The sequence below is a fragment of the Aquarana catesbeiana genome, linkage group LG01 (assembly GCF_042186555.1).
Source record: "Aquarana catesbeiana isolate 2022-GZ linkage group LG01, ASM4218655v1, whole genome shotgun sequence".
Lineage (NCBI taxonomy): Eukaryota > Metazoa > Chordata > Amphibia > Anura > Ranidae > Aquarana > Aquarana catesbeiana.
The window spans coordinates 738873131-738900671 of NC_133324.1; the positions used below are offsets into that span (position 1 = coordinate 738873131).

General features: G+C 40.8%; 1 protein-coding gene across 4 annotated transcripts in view; it reads right to left on the bottom strand.

Moving 5' to 3' along the window:
* Positions 1–27541, bottom strand: part of GATB (glutamyl-tRNA amidotransferase subunit B) — a 209308-nt gene that overhangs the window by 115473 nt on the left and 66294 nt on the right. For 3 of the 4 annotated variants that reach the window (XM_073605024.1, XM_073605009.1, XM_073605033.1), the window contains one exon: positions 3969–4082. The exons of the other annotated variant lie outside the window; for it this stretch is intronic. In XM_073605024.1, coding sequence (XP_073461125.1) covers positions 3969–4082 — 114 coding nt within the window. The remainder of the gene's footprint in view (positions 1–3968; positions 4083–27541) is intronic. 4 annotated transcript variants of the gene reach the window in all.

The following is a 27541-nucleotide window of genomic DNA, read 5'->3' on the forward strand; positions in this document are numbered from 1 at the left end:
GTTTCCCAGTCGCGACTGCTGAAAAACATCCCCACAGCATGATGCTGCCACCACCATGTTTCACTGTGGATGGTGTTCTTTGGGTGATGTGATGTGTTGGGTTTGCGCCAGACATAGCGTTTTCTTTGATGGCCAAAAAGTAAAATTTTAGTCTCATCTGACCAGAGCACCTTCCTCCATATATTTTGTGAGTCTCCCACAATATCTCCCGCCTTTTCACAAACTCAAAACGTGCCATTTTGTTTTTTGTTGAAAGTAATGGCTTTCTTCTGGCCACTCTGCCATAAAGCCCAACTTTATGGAGCATATGGCTTATTGTCATCCTATGTACAGATACTCCAATCTCTGCTGTGGAACTCTGCAGCTCTTTCAGGGTTACCTTAGGTCTCTGTGCTGCCTCTCTGATTAATGCCCTCCTTGCCCGGTCCGTGAGTTTTGGTGTGCGACCGTCTCTTGGCAGGTTTGCTGTTGTGCCATGTTCTTTTCATTTGGTTATGATGGATTTGATGGTGCGCCTAGGGCTCATCAAAGATTTAGATATTTTTTTATAACCTAACCCTGACTTGTACTTCTCAACAACATTGTCCCTTACTTGTTTGGAGAGTTCCTTGGTCTTCGTGGCAGTGTTTGGTTAGTGGTGCCTCTTGATTAGATGTTACAGCCTCTGGGGCCTTTCAAAAACGTGTGTGTATGCAATGACAGATCATGTGACACTTAAATTGCACACAGGTGGACATCATTTCACGAATTATGTGACTTCTAAAGGTAATTGGTTGCACCAGTGCTTTTTATGGGCTTCATAACAAAGTGGGTGAATACATACGCACATGCCAATTATTTTTTATTTCTGAAAAATAGTTTTAGGTATATATTTTTCTCATTTTGCTTCACCAACTTAGACTAGTGTTATGATCCATCACATATAATTCAGATTAAAAAAACATTGAACTAAAGGCTGTAATGTAACAAACTAGGTAAAAAGCCAAGGGGGTGAATACTTTTGCAAGGCACTGTATAACGGGACTTCAATGCAATATTGTGGCAGACAATCGGACACAAACTAATGACACTGGCTGAGAAGGGGTTAAACATCTAGGGTGATCAAAGATGTAACTGTGTGCCTAGCCAGTGTTTGTGTTTACTATGTGTGCTGCTTTTACTAGGGGAAGAGATGGATTTGAGTCCCTGCTTTGCAGGAACACAGAATCCCTCCCGTCCCCCCGTCAGAACGGAACTCTGCCTTGTTTACATAGGCAGAGCTCTGTTTGAGTCTCTGCCCAACAGACATCGAGTGCCTGGCACTCGCATATCGGCTTCTGCTGTGAATAATCACAGCAGAAGCGGTGCAGGCGCCCCTTGCAGGCGAAAGTGCGGTATCATGTATATATATATGTGACCCGGCACACAGCTGCCACCCTGTAGCAGAAAAACTGCAACTCAGCAAGTGGTTAAAGTTATAGAGCGTGGGAAAAGGTTAATTTACTGCAGAGATATATTGAAAAAAAAAAAAAAAAAAAAATATATATATATATATATATATATATATATATATATATATATATACACATATACACATACACACATACACACACACACACACACAGTATCTCACAAAAGTGAGTAGACCCCTCACATTTTTGTAAGTTTTTAATTATATTTTTTCATGTGACAACACTGAAGAAATGACACTTTGCTACAATGTAAGGTAGTGCGTGTACAGCTTGTATAACAGTGTAAATTTTCTGTCCCCTCAAAATAACTCAACACAGCCATTAATGTCTAAACCGCTGGCAACAAAAGTGAGAACACCCCTCAGTGAAAATGTCCAAATTGGCACCAAATTAGCCATTTTCCCTCCGTGGTATTGTGTGACTCGTTAGTGCTACAAGTTCTCAGATGTGAATGGGGAGCACGTGTGGTAAATTTGGTGTTATCGCTCTCAATCTCTCATACTGGTCACTGGAAGTTCAACATGGCACCTCATGGCAAAGGACTCAGGATCTGAAAAAAAGAATTGTTGCTCTACATAAAGATGGCCTAGACTATAAGAAGATTGCCAAGACCCTGAAACTGCACAGCACAGCGGTCAAGACCATACAGCGGTTTAACAGGACAGGTTCCACTCAGAACAGGCCTCCCCATGGTCGACCAAAGATATTGAGTGCACGTACTCAGTGTCATATCCAGAAGTTGTCTTTGGGAAATAGACATATAAGTGCTACCAGCATTGCTGCAGAAGTTGAAGGGGTGGGGGGTCAGCCTGTCAGTGCTCAGACCATATGCCGCACACTGCAACAAACTGGTCTGCATGGCTGTCGTCCCAGAAGGAAGCCTCTTCTAAAGATGATGCACAAGAAAGCCTGCAAACAGTTTGGCGAAGACAAGCAGAACATGGATTACTGGAACCATGTCCTGTGGTCTAATGAGACCAAGATAAACTTAATTGGTTCAGATGGTGTCAAGCGTGTTTGGCGGCAACCTGGTGAGGAGTACAAAGACGATTGTGTCTTGCCTACAGTCAAGCATGGTGGTGGGAGTGTCATGGTCTAGGGCTGCATGAGTGCTGCCGGCACTGGGGAGCTACAGTTCATTGAGGGAACCATGAATGCTAATATGTACTGTGACATACTGAAGCAGAGCATGATCCCCTCCCTCCGGAGACTGGGCCGCAGGGCAGTATTCCAACATGATAATGACCCCAAACACACCTCCAAGACGACCACTGCCTTGCTAAAGAAGCTGAGGGTAAAGGAGATGGACTGGCCAAGCATGTCTCTAGACCCAGTCTCCAAACACCTTTGAGCATCTGTGGGGCATCCTCAAATGGAAGGTGGAGGAGTGCAAGGTCTCTAACATCCACTAGCTCGGTGATGTCTTTATGGAGGAGTGGAAGAGGGCTCCAGTGGCAACCTGTGAAGCTCTGGTGAACTCCAGAGGGTTAAGGTAGTGCTGGAAAATAATGGTGGCCACACAAAGTATTGACACTTTGGGCCCAATTTGGACATTTTCACTTAGGGGTGTACTCACTTTTGTTGCCAGCAGCATAGACATTAAAGCGGGGGTCCACCTATCTATCGTTTTTTTTTTTTGGAGTTCATTCACAAACTTTTCTTCTCATGATTATCTACTCACATGTTCTGTGTAATAAGTCCGCCTGTGTCCGATTTCGTTGTAAAGAATAACTTATAAAATTCACTGAAGGCGGTTTCCATCTTCATTGTGGGCATTTGAAGCCCACAAGCATTTATTTCCTGGATGCAGTGAATGCTGGGAGCAGAGATGTTGTGATGACGCTGTTGCACAATGCATGCTGGGAAGCCTGAGACTAGCTCCCAGGGACTGTGGGAGGTCTGGGAGAGGCTAGAAACACGCCTACTCCCATGGGAGGAAAACCAGGAAGTGCAAAGAAGATTAGAAAAAAAAAAAGTAATTACGGCGATTTAAATTTTTTTACACAGCATGTCAGCATCTAGGCAAGGAAGAGAATGCATAGAGATAATGTTCAAAATTTGGGTGGAACCCCGCTTTAATGGCTGTGTGTTGCGTTATTTTGAGGGGACAGCAAATGTACACTGTTATACAATCTGTACACTCACTACTTTACATTGTAGCAAACTGTCATTTCTTCAGTGTTGTCACATGAAAAGATAGAATAAAAGATTTTCAAAAATGTGAGGGGTGTACTCACTTTTGTGAGATGCATGCTGTCTCCAGTGCTCAATATGGAGAGGGAGAAAGACTGCCAGGGCACAGGTTTCCACCTACTCAGCAGACTGAGCAATACAGTTGGTCTCTGAACAAGGAACAGAAAACAATGGAAACCGATGAGTTTTGAACTGTTTCTTCCTATTATTCTTTCTGGTAAGAGACAAACACACTCATGCTATATTCAGAGTCTCAAAGAAATTATTTTTTCAATATATCAACAAAACAATATAACTTTACTCAGCATACAAAGAAATACTTACGGGCAAGTCAGCATAGAAGTAGTGCTTTCGATCAAAAAGAGATTTCTTGTTTATAGTGCAGTTCAGCGCTAGGCCAGTCATCACTGCTGCTTCAATGCATCTCTTGTTGAGTGTCTGAGATAAACACAAACATACAAATGAAATCTGTGCAAGATGTATGTTACTCTAACTAAAGGCAAGTGTGGAGCAGATTTAGCAGTAATGCAGTGTTTGATGTGGGAGTCACGTCCTGAGAATAAAGACACCAAGAATTCCTTTAGGGAGCGTAAAGCCAGTCAGACATCAGATCACAAAGCTACCCTTATAATCAATGGGCCAGTCACTGAGACAAGTGAAATTCTGCAGAGCATCTAGGAAGAAATTATTTATTGCTATTGCTTTGTACTAATCATAGCGTATACTAATCATAGCATATTATAGCATGATTTTTTTTTACCAGTGTTATTTCTATCTTCTAGATTTAGACAAAATGTGTATTTCTCATCTAATGAAAAAATAAAAGGCTGATTTTCTAATTCTGGTTAAAAAAAGTGTAAACTCCCAACAATCTGGAAACAATAACTAACTTGACCTGTTCAATATATATATTAGGTAAGGTAAAAAAAAAATCTAACCTAGAAAAAAGTAGGTAGATAGGGACTTCGGGTTCTTCTCCAAATTTCCTGATTTAAATACTTGTTCCAGGCCAGTGACTCATAAGGGGGTCAGTAATAGTGATGGGCTTGGGCGTGTTTAGATCGAACCTGCCAGGAAGCCGTCACTGCACACTGCTAATCATAGGCAGTGAGGCATTTCCCGACCGGCAGCTGCACATACACATGCTGCCTATGATTGGCAGTGTGTGCAGCGTCGGCTTCCTGGCGGGTTTGATATGAACACGCCCGAGCCCATTCTTAGTCAGCAAATATTTGTTTTCCTCAGGAAATGTTAACCTCAAAGGTCAGTTCATACTTATGTTTGTGCATTACAGATCGTGTATTAACCACTTGCCAACCGCCGCAAACAGATGTACGTCGGCAGAATGGCACAGGCAGGCTAATTGGTGTACCTGAATGTCCCTTTGAATTTGCCGCCTATCGGGCGGGCGCACGCCGCCGCGCTGCGGGAGCGTGCCCGCGGTTCCCGCAAACACAATGTGTGCCGGCGGCCCGCGGTGAGGAGAGGCAGAACTTGGAGATGCCTACAAAAACATTTCCCTGTTCTGCCTAGCAACATGACAGAGATCCACTAGTCCCTGTCATCGGAAGCAGTGATCTCTGTCATGTTGTAGTGAGCCCATCCCCCCCTACAGTTAGAACACCTCCCTAGGATACACTTAACCCCTTGATCGCCCCCTAGTGTGTAACCCCTTTCCTGCCAGTGTCATTTATACAGTGATCAGTGGCTATTTGGTGCATTTAGTGCAAAAAGTGACAATAAAAGTGCAGAAAATAAATATTTGTATATTCACAAAAATCCACAAAAATATCCTACTGTGTAAACTTCTTAACCGCTTATATATAATATATATATTGTTATGTTCAAACGAAAATAAAATAAAATAAACACAATTCTGTGCAAAACCTGCAATTCAAAGTGACATTTCTGTGCAAAAAAATCCAACATATATGACTGGTGTATATTGTTGCTGTGAAACTGGGTTCAGAAATATGCATATACAGTCCTTAAACCCTGGTGTGAGCCGTGGAGCGTAGATCGCTCCGGTTTCCTGTTTTTAAACACTGTTTTCGCTTTTAATGATTTCTATTAAATGTGAGTACCGATCAGTATTAACACATTTTTGGATATTTGTACGGTATCACACTATGGAGTCTCTTTCCTCTCTACATATGGGCAACATCTAAGAGGTTAACAGTGAGGAGACCACTTACATCGCAGACAAGGAGGCACTTGGAGAACACAGGACAGGAAGTTTCCTCCCACTCCACAGGCTGCACAGTGGCTCATACTGTGAAGGTGAAATACCTCCTTGTGGGGTGAATAATAGCGGCGAGTGCGTTTCTTATGGGGGAATTTTTTCCAAGAAGCACAGAACAATTTGAAGGAGCACATTGTCACTTTATTGGACTTTTTTTTTTTTTTTTTTTTTTTTTATACACCAGGGTTTAAGGACGGTATATGCATATTTCTGAACCCAGTTTCACTGCAACAATATACACCAGTCATATATGTTGGATTTTTTTTGCACAGAAATGTCACTTTGAATTGCAGGTTTTGCACAGGATTGTGCTTATTTTATTTTGAACATAACAATATATATTATATAAAAGTGGTTAGGAAGTTTACACAGTAGGATTTTTTGTGGATTTTTGTGAACAAATATTTATTTTCTGCACTTTTATTGTCACTTTTTGCACTAAATGCACCTGTGACAAACAACCCCTCAAGTATTTAGAGGTTGTAGGTCACCTCTTAATAAGAGCAGCACCATACCTAATCCCCTCTTTTTCACATTTCTCCTAGATTTACCTTAGAGTGAATTTATTGATAGAGGCTGCAGCTCCTCATTTTTCATTTTCACCATAAATGCGGGGGTCTAACAATTTTTTTCTCTATAACTTTTGCACAAACCAATCAATATACACTTATTGCGATTTTTTTTACCAAAAATATGTAGAAGAATACATATCGGCCTTAACTGTGGAAGAAATTAGTTTTTTTTTAATATATTTTTTGGGGATATTTATTATAGCAAAAAGTAAAAAATATTGCTTTTAAATACCACCAAAAGAAAGCTCTAGTTGAGGAAAAAAAAAAAAAAGACGTCAATTTTGTTTGGGTACACCGTCGCATGACCGCGCAATTGTCAGCGAAAACGACGCAGTACCGAATCGCAAAAAATGCTCTGGTCAGGAAGGGGATAAAATCTTCCGGGGCTGAAGTGGTTCACACACATAGGTTATATGGGCCATTATAGTGTCCCTTTAAAAACATACTAAACTTAAGTGCATAGATGTAAACCATCCACACAGGAGAGAATGGGATCTGAAATGCATTTTCATGCAGTAAAATGTATGTTTTACTGCATTAAAACAGACTAGTATGAACAGGCCCTGAAGGTCTTTTCTCGTCTAGTCACATCCAAGAATGAATAGATTCTTAAAATTAAATAGGTAATGATTTAAGTGACCAAAGGATTAAAAGCAACTAGAAACAAGAGAGTCTCCCATCATATCACATAGAGTGTGGTGGTCCCATCCCTGTACATAGGAACAAAGGAAAAACACCGCCTCAAGTGGGACTTTCACAGACCATCCACTCAAAAATGTATAAAAAATATCTTTAATAGTATAGAATAAAATACATGTGAAATCTACACATGACAAGAATGCACAACAAATATCACATGAAAAATAGAACAAAAACAAACAACTGTGTACATGAACATCATACAATGTAAATGCCCTAATGCCCGACGCATTTCCGGTATGAAGTGTTCAGATACCTTCGTCAGGGGCTGAGGGTTCAAAAAGTTTTTTTACATGTATATTGGTTCTAAAATACAAAGAGATATGTCAGAAAATACATACAATCGGAGTATAAATAATGTAAAAAAGAGAGACAATTAGCCATATGCACAAGATGTAATATAATATGGATGAATGAACACAGGGGCGAAGAGTACATAATTAGACAATGAGTATACACATACCCAGTTTGATGATTCCATGTAATAAGCAGGCACTGAGAATAAAGGGTCCAAAGTAATATTGCGTGGCTGTCAGACTGTGAAAAAATGGACCAACTCTTAGGTGCGTGATGTCTGCAATATCTGCATGGCGGAGAAGAAGAATGAATTGAGTGGCGGAAAAGACGCCCCAAAGCATTCTCAAGAATGAAAGAAAAAAGAAAAAAGGAAAAAAAACAAAAAAGTGAAGGAATCATTTACTAAAGAAAGATAGATAGAGATATATATCTATATAGATCAATATAAATGAGTCTGCTGGTGGTAAAGAGAATATGGTAGACAGGACAAAGCCCACGGTACGTATCCTTGCGCTTATAAAGAAAAAAGAAAAAAGATGATGACCTATAGGATGAGCGGGGGTCAGCGGGGGGCTCAGGAAAAGAACAACAAGGATGTGTCTAAAGTAGGCGGCAGCAAAGTGGATGTGTTAAAAAAAAACACAAACGGAAAGGGAGGAGAGAAAAACATACCAACCCTGTGGGCTATGCCAATGTAGTACCCGTAGGGATATGCGGGACAACAAGTCACTGGAGCCTGGAATATTAGCTTAAGTGACCAAAGGATACTGTAAATATAATGTCCCTGGAGCAGTGTGTCCTATATATACCAATGCATAAGATAAGTATCATGTAAGATAAACAGGTTTAAATACCGTATTTATCGGCGTATAACACGCACCGGCGTATAACACGCACCTCAATTTAGGAGGGAATTTTAAAGGAAAAAAAACTTTTAGGAGGGAAGTTGAAGGGAAAAAAACTTACATTTAAATGCCCATCATTGCAGCCTTCTCAGTGCAGCCTTGCCCCAGTCCAGCCTTGCCCAGTGCAGCCTCGTCAGTGCAGCCTTGCCAGTGCAGCCTTGCCAGTGCAGCCATGTCAGTGCAGCCTTGCTAGTGCAGCCATGTCAGTGCAGCCTTGCTAGTGCAGCCATGTCAGTGCAGCCTTGTCAGTGCAGCCATGTCAGTGCAGCCATGTCAGTGCAGCCTTCCCCAGTGTCCAGTCCAGCCTTGCCCCAGTCCAGCCTTGCTGAAGCCTGTGAGCTTCAAAATCGCCGACCGCGATTTGAAAATGGCGCCGCCGGCGCCGAAATACACAGAGCCGGTCCTCGGCTCTTCTCGGCGGCTCTCGTTTACTTTCGGTTCCACTCGGACGGTGAGCGGAGCTATCCGAAACTAGCCGAGTATACTCGGCTAGGTTCGGGCGGCGCTCGAGTGAAACCGAAAGCCGCCGAGAAGAGCCGAGGACCGGCACTGTGTATTTCGGCGCCGGCGGCGCCATTTTCAAATCGCGGTCAGCGATTTTTTAATTCTGACAGCTCCGGATCGCAGGGGATCGGCGTATAACACGCACCCGCGATTTTCCCCTGATTTTAAGGGGAAAAAAGTGCGTGTTATACGCCGATAAATACGGTATGTATTCAAAACCCCAAGATAGTAAAAAACTTACTTGTAAGTGTCACTGTCTGGCGTGTAGCGTGCTGCAGCCTGGTCTGTGCCCGGATAGAGTGATTTGCTTCAGTATTTATATGCTGGTGTGTGACGCCCTAGTGTGTACAGCCATGATTGGTGTGGGGAGAGAGGCCGGCGCGTGCATGTGTCACTCCCACTGACGTTGTCAGTGGTGGAACGCAGCGTTCATGGAGTACGCAAATCAGCTGAGAGAGAAGGGAGGGGCCACAGTCATACGGCTCCTCCAGGTAAATATAGAGCACCGTTCTTAGACCACATAAGCAGACTCAATGGGGAAATTAGTGAAGTGCCTATACAGCGCGATAATGATAAAAAATATATATGAAAAAAAAATGGCAAAAAATTAGTGAGTAGGGAAATATATAGTGTGTCAACAAAGAAAAGGATAGATGCAGAACCACTTATGCAGAGAGAGACTGGCCCCATCGTCTGACGCCATCTGGTGGAGAAAAATAAATACAGTGACCCGACTTATTTCACATGAAAACATCATCCACCTGGGTATGTTTTTTGGGGACATGTATCCGGCAGAGTGTCAGTAGACAAAATAATAGCTATCCATGTACAATTACTAAAAAATATAAACAAAAATAATATCTAGTAAGTAAATACTAACAAAAAAACAAATGATAAACCCTGCAGGTAAACAGCCCCAGACGTATGTGGACCATAGAATGTAAATATTCACAAAACTTTTGATAAATGTCTATATTCCTTACTCTCCCCTGATTAATCCATCCATCATTTAAATAGTGGTATAGTTTCTCAATTGGGGACCTAAAAATAGATCATACCCAAAAAAAATTGGGAAGTACAAAGAAAGAGAAAAGGAGATAAGTATGGTTAAAGGTTGCAATAGTAGGTAGAGAAACCCCAAGATGTTGTGGGTGTCTACCACTATGGCAAAGCAGAAGAGAGGGGGAATGTTGTAGCCAAGTCAAACTTCCGATGTTGTTATCCCTGACCCTCCCATGTTCCAGATGTGAATCCCTCCAGGAACGGCTGATAACTTATGCAATAAATAGACAACCCCGTGTGTGCAACAGTTTGCAAAATGGGAAGGTCTATATCTTTGTCCATTAGGTAGTATAACATTTTTGTCAATATTCATAAATTGTCATTTGGGACAGCCTCCACATGTGAAAGTTCCCAAACGTTTGCATGTATCCCCTCTAAACTCCCCCGTGTATTCACTTGTGACTAGTTTATCCTTGAGGGATTTAGTGAGCTTAAACGTGATAAGAGGGTCATTGGGGACAAACTGATTCAGTTGGGATCAATGAGGAGAATATGCCAATGTTTTTGCAAAATGTTTCTCAGGGCTTGAAAGTGGTAATGATTCTAGTTGGTGCTTGTTGGAGGATATGAAGGAAATCCTCTCTTTGGGTTGTCCAGGAGTAGGCTTTGTCTGTTTTTTTTTTTCTCTCGCCCTTCTTAAAGCCTTGGAGGTCTTTTCCTGTCTAGTCACATCCAAGAATGAATAGATTCTTAAATTAAATAGGTAATGATTGAAGTGACCAAAGGGTTAAAAGCAGGGTGTTCAAAAAGATCGCACCAAATCAACGTGCATGAGAGGCGTGTTAGCAAAAAGCCTTTGCTCTCCAAAAAGAATACCAGAGCAAGATTACAGTTTGCCATTGGACATACAGGCAAAGACCAAGCCTTCTGGAACAATGTACTGAAGACTGAACAATCAAAAATAGAGTGGTCTGGTCACAGTAACAGTAGACGTGGCAACCGTGAAGCATAGTGGTGCAAATAATATGGTTTGGGGTTGCTGTGCTGCTTCAGGACATGGGCAGCTTGCAGTCATCAAGTCTTCTATACATTCCATTCTGCATCAAATCAAAGTGTGCTTGATGAGAATGTGAGGCCAACTGTGAACTGGAAATGAGTCTTTCATACACCATAGTCACCTAAAGCACACCAACAAAGCTACCAAGTCATGGCTCAAAAAAAAGAGGGTTATGGATTACCAAAGTAAAAGCCCTGATTAGATTGTCACTGAAATCTTGTAGGGGGATTTTAAAACGGGCAGTTCATGCAAGGAAACCTGAAATCCCCAATTCCAAACAAGTTGGGATACTGTGTAAAATCTACATAAAAACTCAATATGATTTGCAAGTATTATAAACCCATATTATATTCACAATAGAAAATAGAAAACATACAAATATTTAAACTGAGGTAAAGTACCATTTTAAGAAAAAAAAGTTAGGTAATGTCGAAATGGATGGCAGCAACACGTATTTCAAAAAGTTGGGACAGGGCAACAAAAAGCTGGCACAGTAAGTGTTACTAACATGAAAGAGCTGGAAGAACATTTTACAAATAATAAGGTCAATTGGCAACAGATCAGTAACTTGAAAGGGTATAAAAACTTATCTTTGCTCAGCTGGATCCTTGTGGTCCCGCTGCGAGCACTCGTTGTGAGGGACGTTCCTGAACGTCCACTCAGAATGAGGAAAGGACCACCTGGCCGTTTATGTGCAGTGGCCGGGTGGGAGGTGGTTAAGGACCAGAAGGATTTGCCCCCTTAATGACCAGGCCATTTTTTGCGATACAGCACTGCATCGCTCTAACTGACAATTGTGCGGTTGTGTGACGTTGTACCCAAACATTTACATCCTTTTTTTCCCACAAATAGGGCTTCCTTTTGGTGGTATTTGATCACCTCTACGTTTTTTGTTTTTTATAAACAAAAAAAAGTGACAATTTTGAAAAAAAAACAATATTTTTTACTTTTTGCTATAATAAATATCCAAAAACAAAATGTAAAAAAAAACAATTTCTTCATCAGTTTAGGCCAATATGTATTCTTCTACATATTTTTGGTAAAAAAAATAAATAAAATCACAATAAGCGTATATTAATTGGTTTGTGCAAAAGTTATAGCATCTACAAAATAGGGTATAGATTTATGGCATTTTTATTATATAATTTTCTTTTACTAGTAATGGCGGTGATCAGTGATTTTTAGTGGGATTCGACATTGCAGCAGACAGATCGGACACTTTTGACACTTTTTTGGGACCATTGAGATTTATACAGCGATCAGAGCTAAAAATAGCCACTGATTACAGTATAAATGTCACTGGCAGGGAAGGGGTTAACACTAGGGGGCGATCAAGGGGTTAAGTGTTAACTAGGGAGGTATTTCTAACCCTGGGGGCAGTGTAGTGACTGGAGGAGGAGACAGATCACTGTTCCTAATTACTAGGAACAGCAGATCTTTCTATCCTCCCCTGACCGAATGGGGATCTGTCAGTTTACAATGACAGATCCCCATTCTGTCTCTCTCAGGAGTGATCGCGGTTGGCCGGTGGACATCGTGGCCGCCTGCCACGCGCATCGGCTCCGCTGTCATGCCGCATAAGTGCACCCCCTAGTGGCCTTGAAGCGGCCGACATACAACGATGGTGATTCGACCAGGAGAGTCAACCTGCCACAGTTCAACTTCAGCGGCTGGTCCTTAACTGGTTAAAGAGTCAGGGTGTCTCAGAAGTTAAGATCGGCAGAGGTTTACCAATCTATGAAAAGTTGATAACAAAATAAGGGGTGAATAGCTCCCCTAGGTTTTAAAAGGGCAGTGCCACATCCAATATTATAAATACATATAAAGAAGGGTTCCCCTGAGTGGACTTTAACGGCACTTTTAAAAAGTTATAGATAGTAGAAGAGTGTAGCAACGTATGAAGAGTAAAAAAGTTTTTTATTTGAAAATAACATATATTAGAAACATTGTGTACATTAGGTTCAACGAAACATGTTACATAGTAGACAGGTTTGTTGTTGTTACCAGACGGTAAAATTCTTTACAGAGGCTCTTTTCACACCCAACGCGTTTCGGGATAAACAGTGTTTTAGTCCTTCTTCAGGGGTGTAACAGAAAAGAGAAATTCATCTAGAGTAATTAGAGTGTAAGATGATGAGTGAATTACCATAACATGTAGATATGTATATCTTCATCCACTTGAGGTTAGATAATCAAATCACTTGCATGATATGTTTTGTTGGTTTATTTAAAAAAACTCGGAAATAGAATAGCATTGGACATTAGTGCTGGTAAAGTTGCTGTCTTTTAAACATCATGGTTCTCACTGGATAGTATCGCTTAACAGTGATCCCATTTAAGGGGTATATTGTCTCACCTACCCCCGTCTTCCCCGGATGCGCACAGGCCAGAGCGGTATACTGAGGCAAAAAGAGGAAAACGCTATGAGTAAAAAAGGAGTTGAAATGAATTTAAGGAAGTGAGGCATCTTTAGTTGGTGTTGGTATGAGGAGGACAGGACATAAAACTACAGATTCTAGAAATATAGTAAAAAGTGGGGAATATGGTATCCAATGATATATGAATATCATATGTACAATAACAATTGAGACATGCATGATGCATGTTATTTGCGTGTCAACGTAGTGGTTACCAGTGAAAAGGTATATAAAGTTGTGTGCTATTATAGTTGACACAAAAAGTAATTAGAAATAAGAAATAATATTTCTAATAATGATAAATAAAAGTAATTATGTAAACTGCATTTGTATGGTATTGTGTTAAAAGGAGAAAAAGTGGGGGATAGCACTATTTTTAAGTGGGTAATAAACGCAGTTTTTTATATATCTATTAACCATATGGTTTTGTAGTTGTTGTTACTGCGTGGATATTATACTTTGTTTGTGCAGAAAAAGGGATTGGCCCACATAGATACATAAATGGATGCTATATATTCTATTATCTTCATAGTTAAAACATGTAGTTCATATGTAATATTCAAGCACCCAATATGTAGCTGTTGGTATTGGCAATATATATACAACAGTAATACTACAGCTTTGTTGTTGTAGAGAAAAGATAATTAATATAAATAGAAGTTGTGTATCTTGTAGAAACAGCCGTAATAGTTAGATACTGATACATTTAGACAATGATTCCAAATGACAGTGAGGTTAAGAACTATGGGAAAAGAGATTACTGAGGAATTGTAGGGTGGAAAAGTATGTAACAAAATAAACGGTATAAATAAATGTAAAAAGTACCTTTTTAAAGCAAGTTTGGAGTAAGCCAGCCACGCATCCCAGCATCCAGCATTTACAACGCTTGGGCTAGGAATGAGTGGATCTGGCATTTATGTGGGATGAACTCCAATCAGCTGGCGCAATAATTGCGCTCAGCTGAGTGTTAGAGTTCAATTGTTAGGGAGACCTCACAAACGCCCCCTGAGCCGCGGGTGCGCGGCGCCGCCCCTACTGCGCATGCGCGAGCGCAGTTACGTTGGAGCGGCGTCGCGCACTCCCGGCCCACCGACACGATATGCCACACTGGCGGACTGCGCATGTCCGCCGGAGTAGCAAGATGGAGGTTGTGGGCGGAGATGTCAAATCGCCCTGCTAACCTCCCATGACGCCGCCCAGATAGTCTGTCTGGGCGGCTTTCCGTGCCGGGCAACCGCTCTGGACGATCGCATCCAGGGGAGACCTAGAGAAGAGCGAGAAAGAAGAGTATTAGATTTTGAAAACCATGTTATGGATATTGTAAAAAATGAAGGATATGACACTTAAAAAAAAAAAAAAAGTGCAGAGATACATTGTATATCAAAAATAAGAACAGCAACATTATTGAAAACACAAGATTATATGTACATGTATATTGACACATACTTTTAGTGGGTGATTAATTGAAGGTGGGCAAGGCTAATTAATGGTACAAAAGTGAGATAAGCAATCGGAATGTAGGCAAACAGGTGGCAAAATGATATAGATATATATAAGTATATAATATATATTCCCTGATTGGGAATATCTATCATGAGTTGTATTGAGCTATTTAGCATGAATTAAGAATAAAGAATGTGGCATCGATATTGGTTCCATACATAAAGATAAACTAATAAACATGATAAGGTGGACTGACATTGCTACAAGACGTATTAATTTAAATAAATTCAAATAAATGTAGAGTATATGTTACATAATACTTATGATTTTTTGATACAAATTAAACATTACATATAAGAATACGTAGTATATAAATATGATGCATATAATCTAAGAGGTCAAAGTGAGATCATATGACAAAAAACATTAATCATACAATACTAGTGCTATTTGTCCAAGTCCATACATTTCTTCATATGTCTGAAAACTTCATTGAAAAGTCGGGTGGACATGTTATACGTTACAAACAGACCCAAATCAAGGAGCATACGGAAAGTGTTCCCCTACAGAGTTGGGTGAGCAAATCACTTATTCCGAAGCAGTTTAGGGGGGCGTCTAAGATAATTACATATGATTTGATGGTTTCCTCTATTCCTGGAACCCAAACTATTGAAGACATATGTGTCATAGACAAAATAAATCAAAAATTTTGATTACATGTAGGTCATACATAGTGTTTTGTCATTCTATTAATACACGGATATATTGGTGATAATACAGACGGAGAAACAGACATCCCCATTATTAGCAAACAGAAATAGATGTTAAGAGTAATCAAGGATTAATGGGTGGGTTGCTTATTTCTCCATTCCACCGGAGCAGAAACCTTCGAGGAACGGTTTAAAGCAGACGGCCTCGTTTAGACCTGGAGGTAAAGTGGCCTTTAATAAAAAGATCCACCTTAATTCTCTTTGAAAGAGGATTTTGTTCCAGTCGCCCCCCCTAGGGCTTGGGTGTATCCGATCTAATATTAGGAATTTAATCCTCGGAAAATTCCCTCCATGTACTAATGAGACATGGCAGGTAGGGGGAGGTCAGGATCACACGTTTGCATGGAGAGTATATGTCTATAGGCTCTTCTCCAGAACTCTAATTTTGTTTTTCCTACATAAAAGCAACTGCAGCTACATTGGAGCAGATAAACTACTCCAGTGGTTCTGCAGTTGGCAAAGTGTTTCGGGTAGAATTTTTTCCCATTTGGAAGAATGGGGTTTCTCTGTGTGAGCATATACCTACAGTAACGACAAGAGCCACGAGCAAAGGTACCCCTTGTATTTGCATTAATTCATTTTTGAATTCACTGTTTACAATTCTATCACCGATAGATGTGGCTCTTCTAAATGTGAATTGTGGTTTACCTGGCACCAAGTGACCCAGGGATGGATCAAGGGTCAACATGTGGCAGTACTTTCCAACGATTTTTCTAACTTGACAGTGTTGTTGATTAAATGTTGTAATAATACGTAATTGGTTTGTATCTTTGTGCCTAGTAGCCTGAAAAAGCATGTTCCTGGGTTTTTTCATTACTTTTTAAAAGATCTTTTTAGGGACGTACAAGTGTAGCCTCGTGCTAATAATCTGTCTCGTAGATTGCCTGCTTCTCTTATAAACATGTCATTGTCTGTACAATTGCGCTTAATTCTGAGATATTGCGAATATGGTATGGAATTAATGAGGGGTTGAGGGTGAAAGCTGGTAGCGTGGAGTATTGTGTTCCCTGCAGTAGTTTTTCTGAATAGCTTACTGCATAGTTTGCCTTGTTCGCCTTTGTAAATCTCTATGTCTAAAAATGTTATCCGATTCTTATCAGAGGACATAGTGAATGTTAAATTAAAGTCATTCTTGTTCATTCTTGATAAACACTGCTCGAGTACATCTGTGGGGCCGTCCCAGATGACAAAAATGTCATCTATATAGCGGTACCATCCCATGATGTAGTTGGTATACTGAATAAGACTCTCATCAGAGAGAAATGTTTTCTCCCACTCCCCCAGGTACAGGTTGGCATACGATGGGGCACAACACGTCCCCATCGCAACCCCCTGCACCTGGAGGTAGTGGGAGCCATTAAAAGTAAAGACATTGTGGGTGAGGATGTACTCGAGCAGTGTGATAATGAATTCATTGTATATAGGATCAGTAGTCGAATTTTGTTGGAGAATGTGTCTAATAGCTGCTAATCCACGTTCGTGTGGAATTGAGCTATAAAGCGTTTCTACATCAATTGTTACTAAATGCGCTTGGTCCGACACGTGTAATTGATCCAGGATTTGTAAGAGATGACTCGTGTCTCTCACGTACAATGTTAGTGAGATTACAAATGGTCTTAGATATTCGTCCACTGCTTGCATTGTCACTAATTGAGCCGATGCCTGAAATGATTGGCTTGCCTGGCGGATCTGTAAGGCTATAGAACGTGGGAGTCCTAGGGAAATTATTCCTAATGAAGGTCCAGGTTGATTTATTAATTGTATTATTCAAGAAGGCGGAATCTACTAGTGTATAAAACTCTTTATTGTATCTTTCTATAATGGTTGCCGGCATGCGACGATACCAACCTAAATTATTCAGAATTTTCTTACAGATATTGATGTATTGCTCGTTGTTCAGATCAACCACATTACCGCCCTTGTCTGAAGATTTTATGGTGATTTTGTTATTGGCAGCTAGAGAGTTTAGTGCATCTAGTTCTCCTGACCTCAAGTTAGAGGGTCCTTTCGTTTGTATTTTTAATTTTTCTAGGTCACTGTTTACAAGTTTTAAAAATGCTGCCGCATTTGGACAAGTGCTCGGTGATGGGCAGAGGTCAGATTTTTTCTTTAGTTTAGACAAAGTAGGGTTGGTCCGATTATCCGAATCTAATTCCTCTATAGATTGTAAGATTCGGGGAGGTCTATCGAGTCAATTAGGTCAGCTGTGTCACTCTCTTCAAGGAGGGTGATCAGCTGATCCAGAGCTTGATTTTCTTGAGGGGTATAGTTTGTTCTCGTATCCTGTTTCTGATAAAGTTTTTTTAAAATTTCCTTTCGGACAAATAAAAGAAGGTCTTTGTAAAGTTCAAATTTATCTAGGTTATGGTTGGGGCAGAAGTTTAATCCTTTCTTTAGGACTGAGATTTCATCTTTCGATAAGAGATGTGAAGATAGATTAATTATGCTAAGGTCTGCGCCTAGATGTGTTGGTGTATCTTGATGGACACTTATAGTGTCAGTTGTGTGTAGGTGTTGAGATTGGGTGGGGCTGGTTTGATACCAGCCAGAACTTGATCTAAAAAAGATGAGTCATTACGACCCAAATCGTGTGTGGTATGAGTGTCTTGACTGGTAGGAAGTGTATTTTCCTGTGGTGTGTAGTGAGACATAGGAGGATTGGTGGATTTATCAGAGAGTGCAGAGCTAGGATGTAAAGATTTGGGTGTCTTGTCTGAGATTTGTTTTTTTAGACTTGAAGTTGGCGTTTGGGGATAGTGGAAGGACTGTTGTGAGAAAAGGATTTAGTGGAGTTGGAATTTGGTACTGTGTTGGTATTTCTATTCATGGTTTTGTTTTGATTCCATTTATAAGCTTTCCCAGCTTCAAATGCATTTTTATCTCTAAGAAATTTTTGACCTTTTTTGATGAGAATGTCTTTATTAAAGGATTCTAAATGGATCTTGAGTTTTTTCTCTTTATTAATGGCTGATTTGTGCGTTTTGAATTGTTGTAGATGTTCGCATATTTTGATGATTTCTGTGTCTAGTGTCTTAGTTCTCTTGGTGTATTCATCAATTAGTGTCTCCATGACTATCTATAACTTTTTATAAGTGCCGTTAAAGTCCACTCAGGGGAACCCTTCTTTATATGAATCTATAAAAATTTGCGTCTAAAAATTGTTCATTTCAGAATAATGTTCCTCAACATAAAATTGCAAACTCTTAATATATCATCATCTACAATACATAATATCAAAAGACTCTGAGAATCTGGAGACATCTCTGTGCGTAGGGGACAAGGTCAAAATGCAATATTGGATGCCTGTAATCTTTGGGCCCTCAGATGATACTGCATTAAAAACAGGCATGATTCTTTGATGGACATTACCGCATGGCCTCAGGAATGCTTCCAAAAAGTATCCTGCAACTAAAGAGGAGAGTGACCTTTCAGCTTGTTATCAGCGCTTGGTTCAAAAGCTTGCATCTCTGATGGCATAATGCGTATAAAATGGGCAACATGCACATCTGGAAAGGCACCATGCTGAAAGATATATCCAGGTTTTAGAGCAGCATGCTCCCAACCAGATGACTTCTTTTTTAGGAAAGGACTCACATATTTAAGCAGGACAATGCTAAACTGCATACTACATTTATGACAACAGCATGGCTTTATATAGTAGAAGAGTCAGGGTGCCCAAATAACCTGCCTGCAGTCCAGAAATGTCATCAATTGAAGATGTTTGGCACATCTTGAAACAAAAAATATAATAAAGACCCAGGACTGCTGAGCAGTTAAAATCCTATATCAGGCAAGAATGGGACAACATTCCTCTCCCAAAACTCCAGCAACTGGTCTCCTCAGTTCCCAGACATTTACAGAGTGTTACAGATAAACATGGCCTTGTCCCAACTTTTTTGAGACATTGCTACCATCAAATTTCAAAATTACCTTATTTTTTTTTAAAATTGTAAATTTTTTCAGTTTAAACATTTGATTTGGTTTTCTATCGTGAATAAAAATAGGATTTTCATAACAGCTTACCTGTAAAATCCTTTTCTTTTAAAGTACATCGCGGGACACATAGCCATAGCAATTACTATGTGGGTTATAGTCCACCTTCAGGTGCTGGACACTGGCACACCCTAAACAGGAAGTTGCCTCCCTATATAACCCCTTCCATACCGGGAGCATCTCAGTTTTGTAGCAAAGCAATACAGGTGTATACTAGAAAGAGGGGCGGGACCTCTGTGAATCATGATGTACTTCAAAAGAAAAGGATATTACAGGTAAGCTGTTATAAAAGTCCTATTTTCTTTCAACGTACATCACGGGACACAGAGCCATATTAATTTCCTATGTGGGATGTCCCAGAGCAATGCCAACTGAGGGGAGGGATACACAAAAGTAGGGCACCATGAGATCAGAGGACTTATACTGCTGCCTGCAGTACACTGCGCCCAAAGGCGACATCCTCATGTCTTTTTACATCCACCTGATAGAATCTGGTAAATGTATGGATTGAAGACCAAGTTACGGCCTTGCAGATTTGAGCCATGGAGGCTTGGTGATGCACTGCTGACGAAGCACTAACAGCCCTAGAGGAGTGCGTTTTCATTTGAGAGGGTAGAAACTACCTCTTTAAACCATAAGCTAGAATGATTGCTTGTTGAATCCATTTAGAATAGTAGACAATTGTACAAAAGAATATTCCTGCGCTATCGGATATGGAATTAGCTAAAGGTGGAACAGCTGCACGCACCTATTAGGTATCACTAGGCCTATATAAATGTTGTATAGATGAATGGTGCCGCGCTAATCCTATTAAATGAGTTTATAATTAATAAATTATATAAAGAAACCGGCCTGGAGGGCCACTGATGTAAAAACCAGTGCTATATCTCACTGTGTGAACTAAATATAAATACAAAAAATAATAAATAATAAATATGTGAATGTGAGCAAAAAATAGACAACCTAGATAATCAATCAATGTCTACCGTGACTAACCATAAATATGACTGTTCCAATCAAAAAATAAATAAATAAATGAAATAAAATTAAATAGTTATTAATCAGCAAAGTGCATAGTGCCAACACTGTGCAATCTAGATATCTAAATCATAAAGTGACTATATATTGTGAAACAGCAAATTTTCCATAAAGTGCAAACGTGCAAACAAATATAACAGTTATGTGCAAATAATGACTCCAAAAGTGAACGGTATTAAATTGAATGTCCTAAAAACTGAATGTCCTACAAGAATAAAAAACGAGGGGCAATCACACAGGAAAACCGTCCATAATCTTAAATACAATCTTGTGACTTAAGGTGCTGGCATGCGCATGTAGCAGTTAAAGTGCCTGGTGATTGAAAATTCCATGCAGCTTCTTGTGTAAATCCTCCAGTAAGCAGTGGCCCCTTACCTCACAGGAATGGGGCAACAGCGTGTGGCCAAACTGGCGCTTTAATTTTTTCACCTAGCGGCTCCTACGTGTTCCTCACCGTCCTGGGATGGAATTCCCTCAGGTATGGTCCAGGGGGGTGTTTAAAAATAGGGATAAAGGAACCCAATAGTGTAACTCCGTTTTAAAATTAACAACGTTTATTAGGCAAAAAACAGCAGGTACTCACATCTACAATGAATGGTAAGGTGTTTGTATCCGACGAGCGGCGAGCTCGTAGCTTTCTTTCAGTATATCCAGCCTATCCTGTCCCTACGCGTGACGTCACACCACACGTGACTTCTTCAGGGGAAGTCACGTGTGGTGTGACGTCACGCGTAGGGACAGGATAGGCTGGATATACTGAAAGAAAGCTACGAGCTCGCCGCTCGTCGGATACAAACACCTTACCATTCATTGTAGATGTGAGTACCTGCTGTTTTTTGCCTAATAAACGTTGTTAATTTTAAAACGGAGTTACACTATTGGGTTCCTTTATCCCTATTTTTAAACACCCCCCTGGACCATACCTGAGGGAATTCCATCCCAGGACGGTGAGGAACACGTAGGAGCCGCTAGGTGAAAAAATTAAAGCGCCAGTTTGGCCACACGCTGTTGCCCCATTCCTGTGAGGTAAGGGGCCACTGCTTACTGGAGGATTTACACAAGAAGCTGCATGGAATTTTCAATCACCAGGCACTTTAACTGCTACATGCGCATGCCAGCACCTTAAGTCACAAGATTGTATTTAAGATTATGGACGGTTTTCCTGTGTGATTGCCCCTCGTTTTTTATTCTTGTAGGACATTCAGTTTTTAGGACATTCAATTTAATACCGTTCACTTTTGGAGTCATTATTTGCACATAACTGTTATATTTGTTTGCACGTTTGCACTTTATGGAAAATTTGCTGTTTCACAATATATAGTCACTTTATGATTTAGATATCTAGATTGCACAGTGTTGGCACTATGCACTTTGCTGATTAATAACTATTTAATTTTATTTCATTTATTTATTTATTTTTTGATTGGAACAGTCATATTTATGGTTAGTCACGGTAGACATTGATTGATTATCTAGGTTGTCTATTTTTTGCTCACATTCACATATTTATTATTTATTATTTTTTGTATTTATATTTAGTTCACACAGTGAGATATAGCACTGGTTTTTACATCAGTGGCCCTCCAGGCCGGTTTCTTTATATAATTTATTAATTATAAACTCATTTAATAGGATTAGCGCGGCACCATTCATCTATACAACATTTAGAATAGTAGATTTCCATGCTGCCTGTCCTCTTTTAGGACCTTCAGGCAATACTAACAAAACATCCGTTTTCTGAATCTGAGCAGTCGTCTTTAACCTCCCTGGCGGTATGATCATTTTGGATTTTAGGTGCTGAAAGCGGTACCATTATTTTGCATGGAAATTTGGCGTTTTATATTGTAGGTCTGTAATTCTTAGTAATAACACACTTAAATCTGTCCAAACAAGAGTCTAGTAGATATCCCGGGTATGATAAAGTTTGAAACACAAAAACATAAATTATAATATAATAAATAAAAATAAATAATAAAAAAAAATAAATAAAAAAATAATAATAAAATAAATTTCCCCACGATTCACTATCGTTCAATTCTGCAAGTGTTCTAATTTACTATCACTGTTTTCTAGCTGGTCTAAAGCCACTTTTGATGTAAAAGGGACACTTTTTGGTTGCTATGGACAATCTCCAGTTTCCAGGCAGAAAGAACAGTATATATAACATAAAACTGCATGCAGGGCATAGGACAAAGCACTGGGGACAAAAGGGATGTGAAATAATTTCATACAGTACTGTAATCTGTAAGATTACAGTACTGTATGTGTTATGATTTTACAATTTTTTGAATTTGCCGCCAGGCTCCGCCCCCGTGCGTCACCCTGCTCGCAGGGAACGGAGCCTGTCACGGAGAGGCTTCGGAGGAGGACGGAGCCCGCAGACACAGCGGGGGACATCGCAGGATCTCGGGGACAAGGTAAGTAAAGCCACACCAGGATCCTGCGATGTAATCCCGAGTGTGGCTCGGGGTTACCGCTAATGGTCCTGAATTTTAACCCCGAGCCACACTCGGGAAAACCGCCAGGGAGGCTACGTAGACTGCTCTCACCACATCAAGAGAATGTAGTGATTTTTCTTCCATAGAACAGGGTTCTGGAAAAAATGAAGATAGAATAATATCCTGGTTTAGATAAAAACCTGATACTACCTTCGGTAAAAAGTTAGGATGAGGACGCCATACTACGTTATCCTTGTGAACAATAATAATATGGCTCTTTACAAGAAAAAGCAGCCAATTCTGATACCCTTCTTGCAGCAGATATGGTTACCAGAAAAAATAGTTTCCTTGTGAAAAAGGACCAAGGGATCATGTTGTATCGGTCCAAAAAAAAGGCTGTTTTGTAATGCCGCCAAAAACTAAATTCAAGTCCCAAGGGTTCAGGGGTGACCTAACCGGGGATTAAGCCGTGTTACCCCCTGAATAAAGTTACGAACCAAAGAAAGCAAAGCAAGTGGTCGTTGAAATAATACCGATAAGGCCAAGACCTGTCCTTAGAAAGCACTCAAGGCCAGCTTTATTTCACACCCCACCTGCAGAAAGTCAAGGATTCTACCTTTGACCTATTTCCTGGGGGGCAACCCCTGGTTTCACACCAGGAGACATATGCTTCCCAGACTCCATAATATTTAACACTTTCATGACTAAGCCTATTTTTGACATTTGGTGTTTACAAGTTAAAATCCCTATTTTTTGCTAGGAAATTACTTAGAGCCCCCAAACATTATATATATATATATTTAGCAGAGAATCTAGAGAATAAAATGGTGATTGTTGCAATATTTTATATCACACGGTATTTGTGCAGCTGTGTTTTAAACGCAACTTTTTGGAAAAAGGGACACTTTCATGAATTTAAAAAAAAAACAAACAGTAAAGTTAGCCCAATTTTTTTGTATAATGTGAAAGATGATGTTACGCCGAGTAAATAGATACCAAACATGTCACGCTTTATGATTGCACGCACTCGTGGAATGGCGACAAACTACGGTACCTAAAAATATCCATAGGCGACGATTTAAATTTTTTTACGGTTACCAGGTTAGAGTTACAGAGGAGGACTAGTGCTAGAATTATTGCTCCTGCTCTGACAATCGTGGCAATACCTCACATGTGTGATTTGAACACCGTTTACATATGCGGGCGCGACTTCCGTATGCGTTTTCTTTGCTGTGCGAGCTCGCGGTGACGCGGGCACTTTACATTTTTTTCTTTCTTATTTATTTTATTTATTTTTATATTTATAAATTGTGTTTAAAAAATGTTGATCACTTTATTGCTGTCACAAGGAATGTAAACATCCCTTGTGACAGTAATAGGTGGTGACAGGTACTCTTTATGGAGGGATCGGGGGTCTAAAAGACCCCCGATCCCTCCTTTGCACTTCAAAGTATTCAGATCACAATTTTCGGCGATTCTGAATACTGTATATTTTTTTAAACCGGCGCCATTGGCAGCCGAGTAAACGGGAAGTGACGTCATGACATCGCTTCCGCGTTTACTATTAGGAGGCTGGAATGAAGCCGCTTACAGCTTCGTTCCAGACTGTAACTAGCTGCCGGAGGCGGCGGATTTGTGATCGGCCCTCCCGGTGGATTGGGAGGCCCGGTAAGAGCAGCGGGAGGCGGCAGGAGGGGGGACGTCCCCTCCCGCATAACAGCCGAGCGGCTTTTAGCTGCATCGGTTGTTATACCTGGAAAGCCGATCGCCAGCTCTAAAAAAACAGTACCGGGATGATGCCTGCAGCTGCGGGCATCATCCCGGTATAACCCCTGAAAGCCAAGTAGGCACATCTCGGCTCCCTTGCATTAACCAAGATAGAAACCACTGAACCTGACAGCCCACATTTCTTCAGAGTGTGGGTCTCAATAGCCAAACCGTTAAATTTAGCATTTGTAAAGTAGGATGGAATACCGGACCTTGCGAAAGAAGGTCTGGCCGTGGCAGTAAGGTCTATGGGTCCCCTACTGTCATCTTTACGATCCTTGCATACCAAGATTTCCTGGGCCCCGCTGGAGGCCACAAGAATCACGACTTCCCTTCCTGCTTGATCCTGCGAAGAAGTTGTGACCACAGGCAGAATAGGAGGGAATGCATAAATCAGTGAGAACCGATTCCACTGGAATAGTTTCGCATGCTAGCGGATCCTTTGTTTTTGACACAAAGTTGTCGATGTCTTTGTTGAACCTGGACGTAAACAGATCTATGTCTGGGGTCCCCCATCTTTGACATATTGACAGGAAGATATCAGGGTGAAGGAAACATTTTCCCGGGAACAACTGCTGGCGACTCAAGTAGTCTGCCTGCCAATTTTCTATAACTAGGATAAAGACCGCCGATAGGCAAAGTACATGGTTTTCTGCCCAAGATAGGACATGATTCACCTTTCTCTGGGCCGCACAACTTCTTGTGCCCCCTTGGTGATAAATATAGGCCATTGCTGTGGCATAGTCGGATTGAATCCTGGCAGGACAATACCATAAACTTAACGTTCAGGCCCTCAGAGAACCAAGTGCTCTGCCTGAATTTCTAGAATGATAATGGGCAAGGTCATTTCTGATCTGGGCCACTTCCATGGTAACTGAAGGAAGGATTTTCCCCTTTGCAGATTTTTGGATATTAACCATAAACTGAGGCTCCGGTGTACCCAGCCTACAGTACCTGGTATTTCCAGGTGGTCCATCCGGTGCTAACCGGGCCCGATCCTGCTTAGCCTCCAAGATCAGACGAGATCGAGCGCTTTCAGGGTGATGTGGCCTTAGGCTTTGGAGTCAGACACATTGGGAATCTAGAGCTTGAACCCTTTGTTCCAAGCTGATAGGATAATGTTTTGCAGCAGTCACGAATGAAATTGAGCATAAGGAACGGCCTCAAATGAAGCCATCATCTTTCCCAACAACCTCATGCAAAGTTGAATAGAAGAATTCATCTTGCTTCGACCACCTAAATCAGTTCCTTTATGGCGATGATCTTTGCCTGGGGCAAGAATACCCTTTTCTGGGTGTACCTATGATCAAACCCAAGAATCTTAGCCCTTTTCATGGTTTTAAAGAAGATTTCTCCTAGGCTGAGAAACCGACCTAGGTATTCCAGATAGTTGAATGTGGTGACCATACTTTGGTCTAAGCGGACTACCGACTGGACTGTCAAGAACAGATCGTCCAGGTAAACCATAATCGTTATAGCTTGGGCCCTTAATCTGGCTAGAAGAGGGGCCAGAACCTCTGTAAACACTCAAGGTGCAGTAGCTAGACCAGAAAGCAGAGCTACACACTGAAAATGAAGATTTTCCACCTTGAAAAGTAGATATTACTAGTGAGCGAGGAAATAGGCATATGGAAGTATGCATCTTTGACGTCGATTGATGCCAGAAGTTCTCCTCCTTGTAGGATGGAGATAACTGATTGGATTGACTCAATGTGAAAAAAGAGTGGTTATATTCAGGAATTGAATTTAGATTTTTGAGATCCAGAATGTCCATTTGAATTTAACCAAACCCCATCCTCTGCACTTACATGGGGGCCACCATGATCACTTTCTGCCAAAAGATGGTCCAATGCTTGAGAGAAAGACTTTTTTCTCTGGATCCTTAGGAATGTTTGATCTGAGAAAACGAGGACACAGGAACTCTTGGAACTCCAGTTTGTACCTTGGAGTTATTGAGGAAGTTCCCCATTCGTCTTGACACTCTTCCTGTCAGATCCATGAGAACCGCAGAATTCCCCCTATTGAGCGAGCGGGGGCACCTCCTCATAAGAAGGCTTCAGTATCTTGAAGGTTTCCTCCCCCAAGACCTCTTTTGTCCCTGGGGTTAACCCTGAGGATTACCTTTTGAATCTGACAGTGGAAGCCGTCGTGACTGCCTGGAGGCTGATGCCCCAGGCACAGAAGAAGGAGCTTTAAAAACTAAAATACATTTACTCCTTTTCTTAAATGGCAAGAGGGGTGCTTTTTCCACTAGAATTTCTTTGGATGTATTGTCCAAAACATCCCCAGCTGTTTTACTGCAAAAGGAAGACTAGCCAGGAGCTTCTGCATGGTGCTTAGCGAAAGGCGCAAGGTCTGAAGGATAGAATCTCTCATAGCAACTATTGCAAACATAAAGCTGCCAGATCCTGGGCCTCCTGAGCAGGATAACCATGAACACCTGTTTAAACTGGTCTCTCAACGATTAACCAATTACTGTCAGCGCAGGCTGAGACACTCAATCGGCCAGAGAAAAAAAGTGTTTTTTTGGGGTTTTTTTAATCAGAATTTCAACTTTTTTTCCGTTGGATCGCTAAGCATTTGAGCATTGTCTGCCGGACAAATCAAACTCTTATTCACAGAGGATATAAAAGCGTTAATTGCTGGTATACCCTACTTAGTGAATTTCCTCCACCATAGGATAAAGTGTGAAAACTGTTTAGGAGGGAAAATAATACTTATCTGGGTGATCCTCTCAGATACAAAAAAGCTTT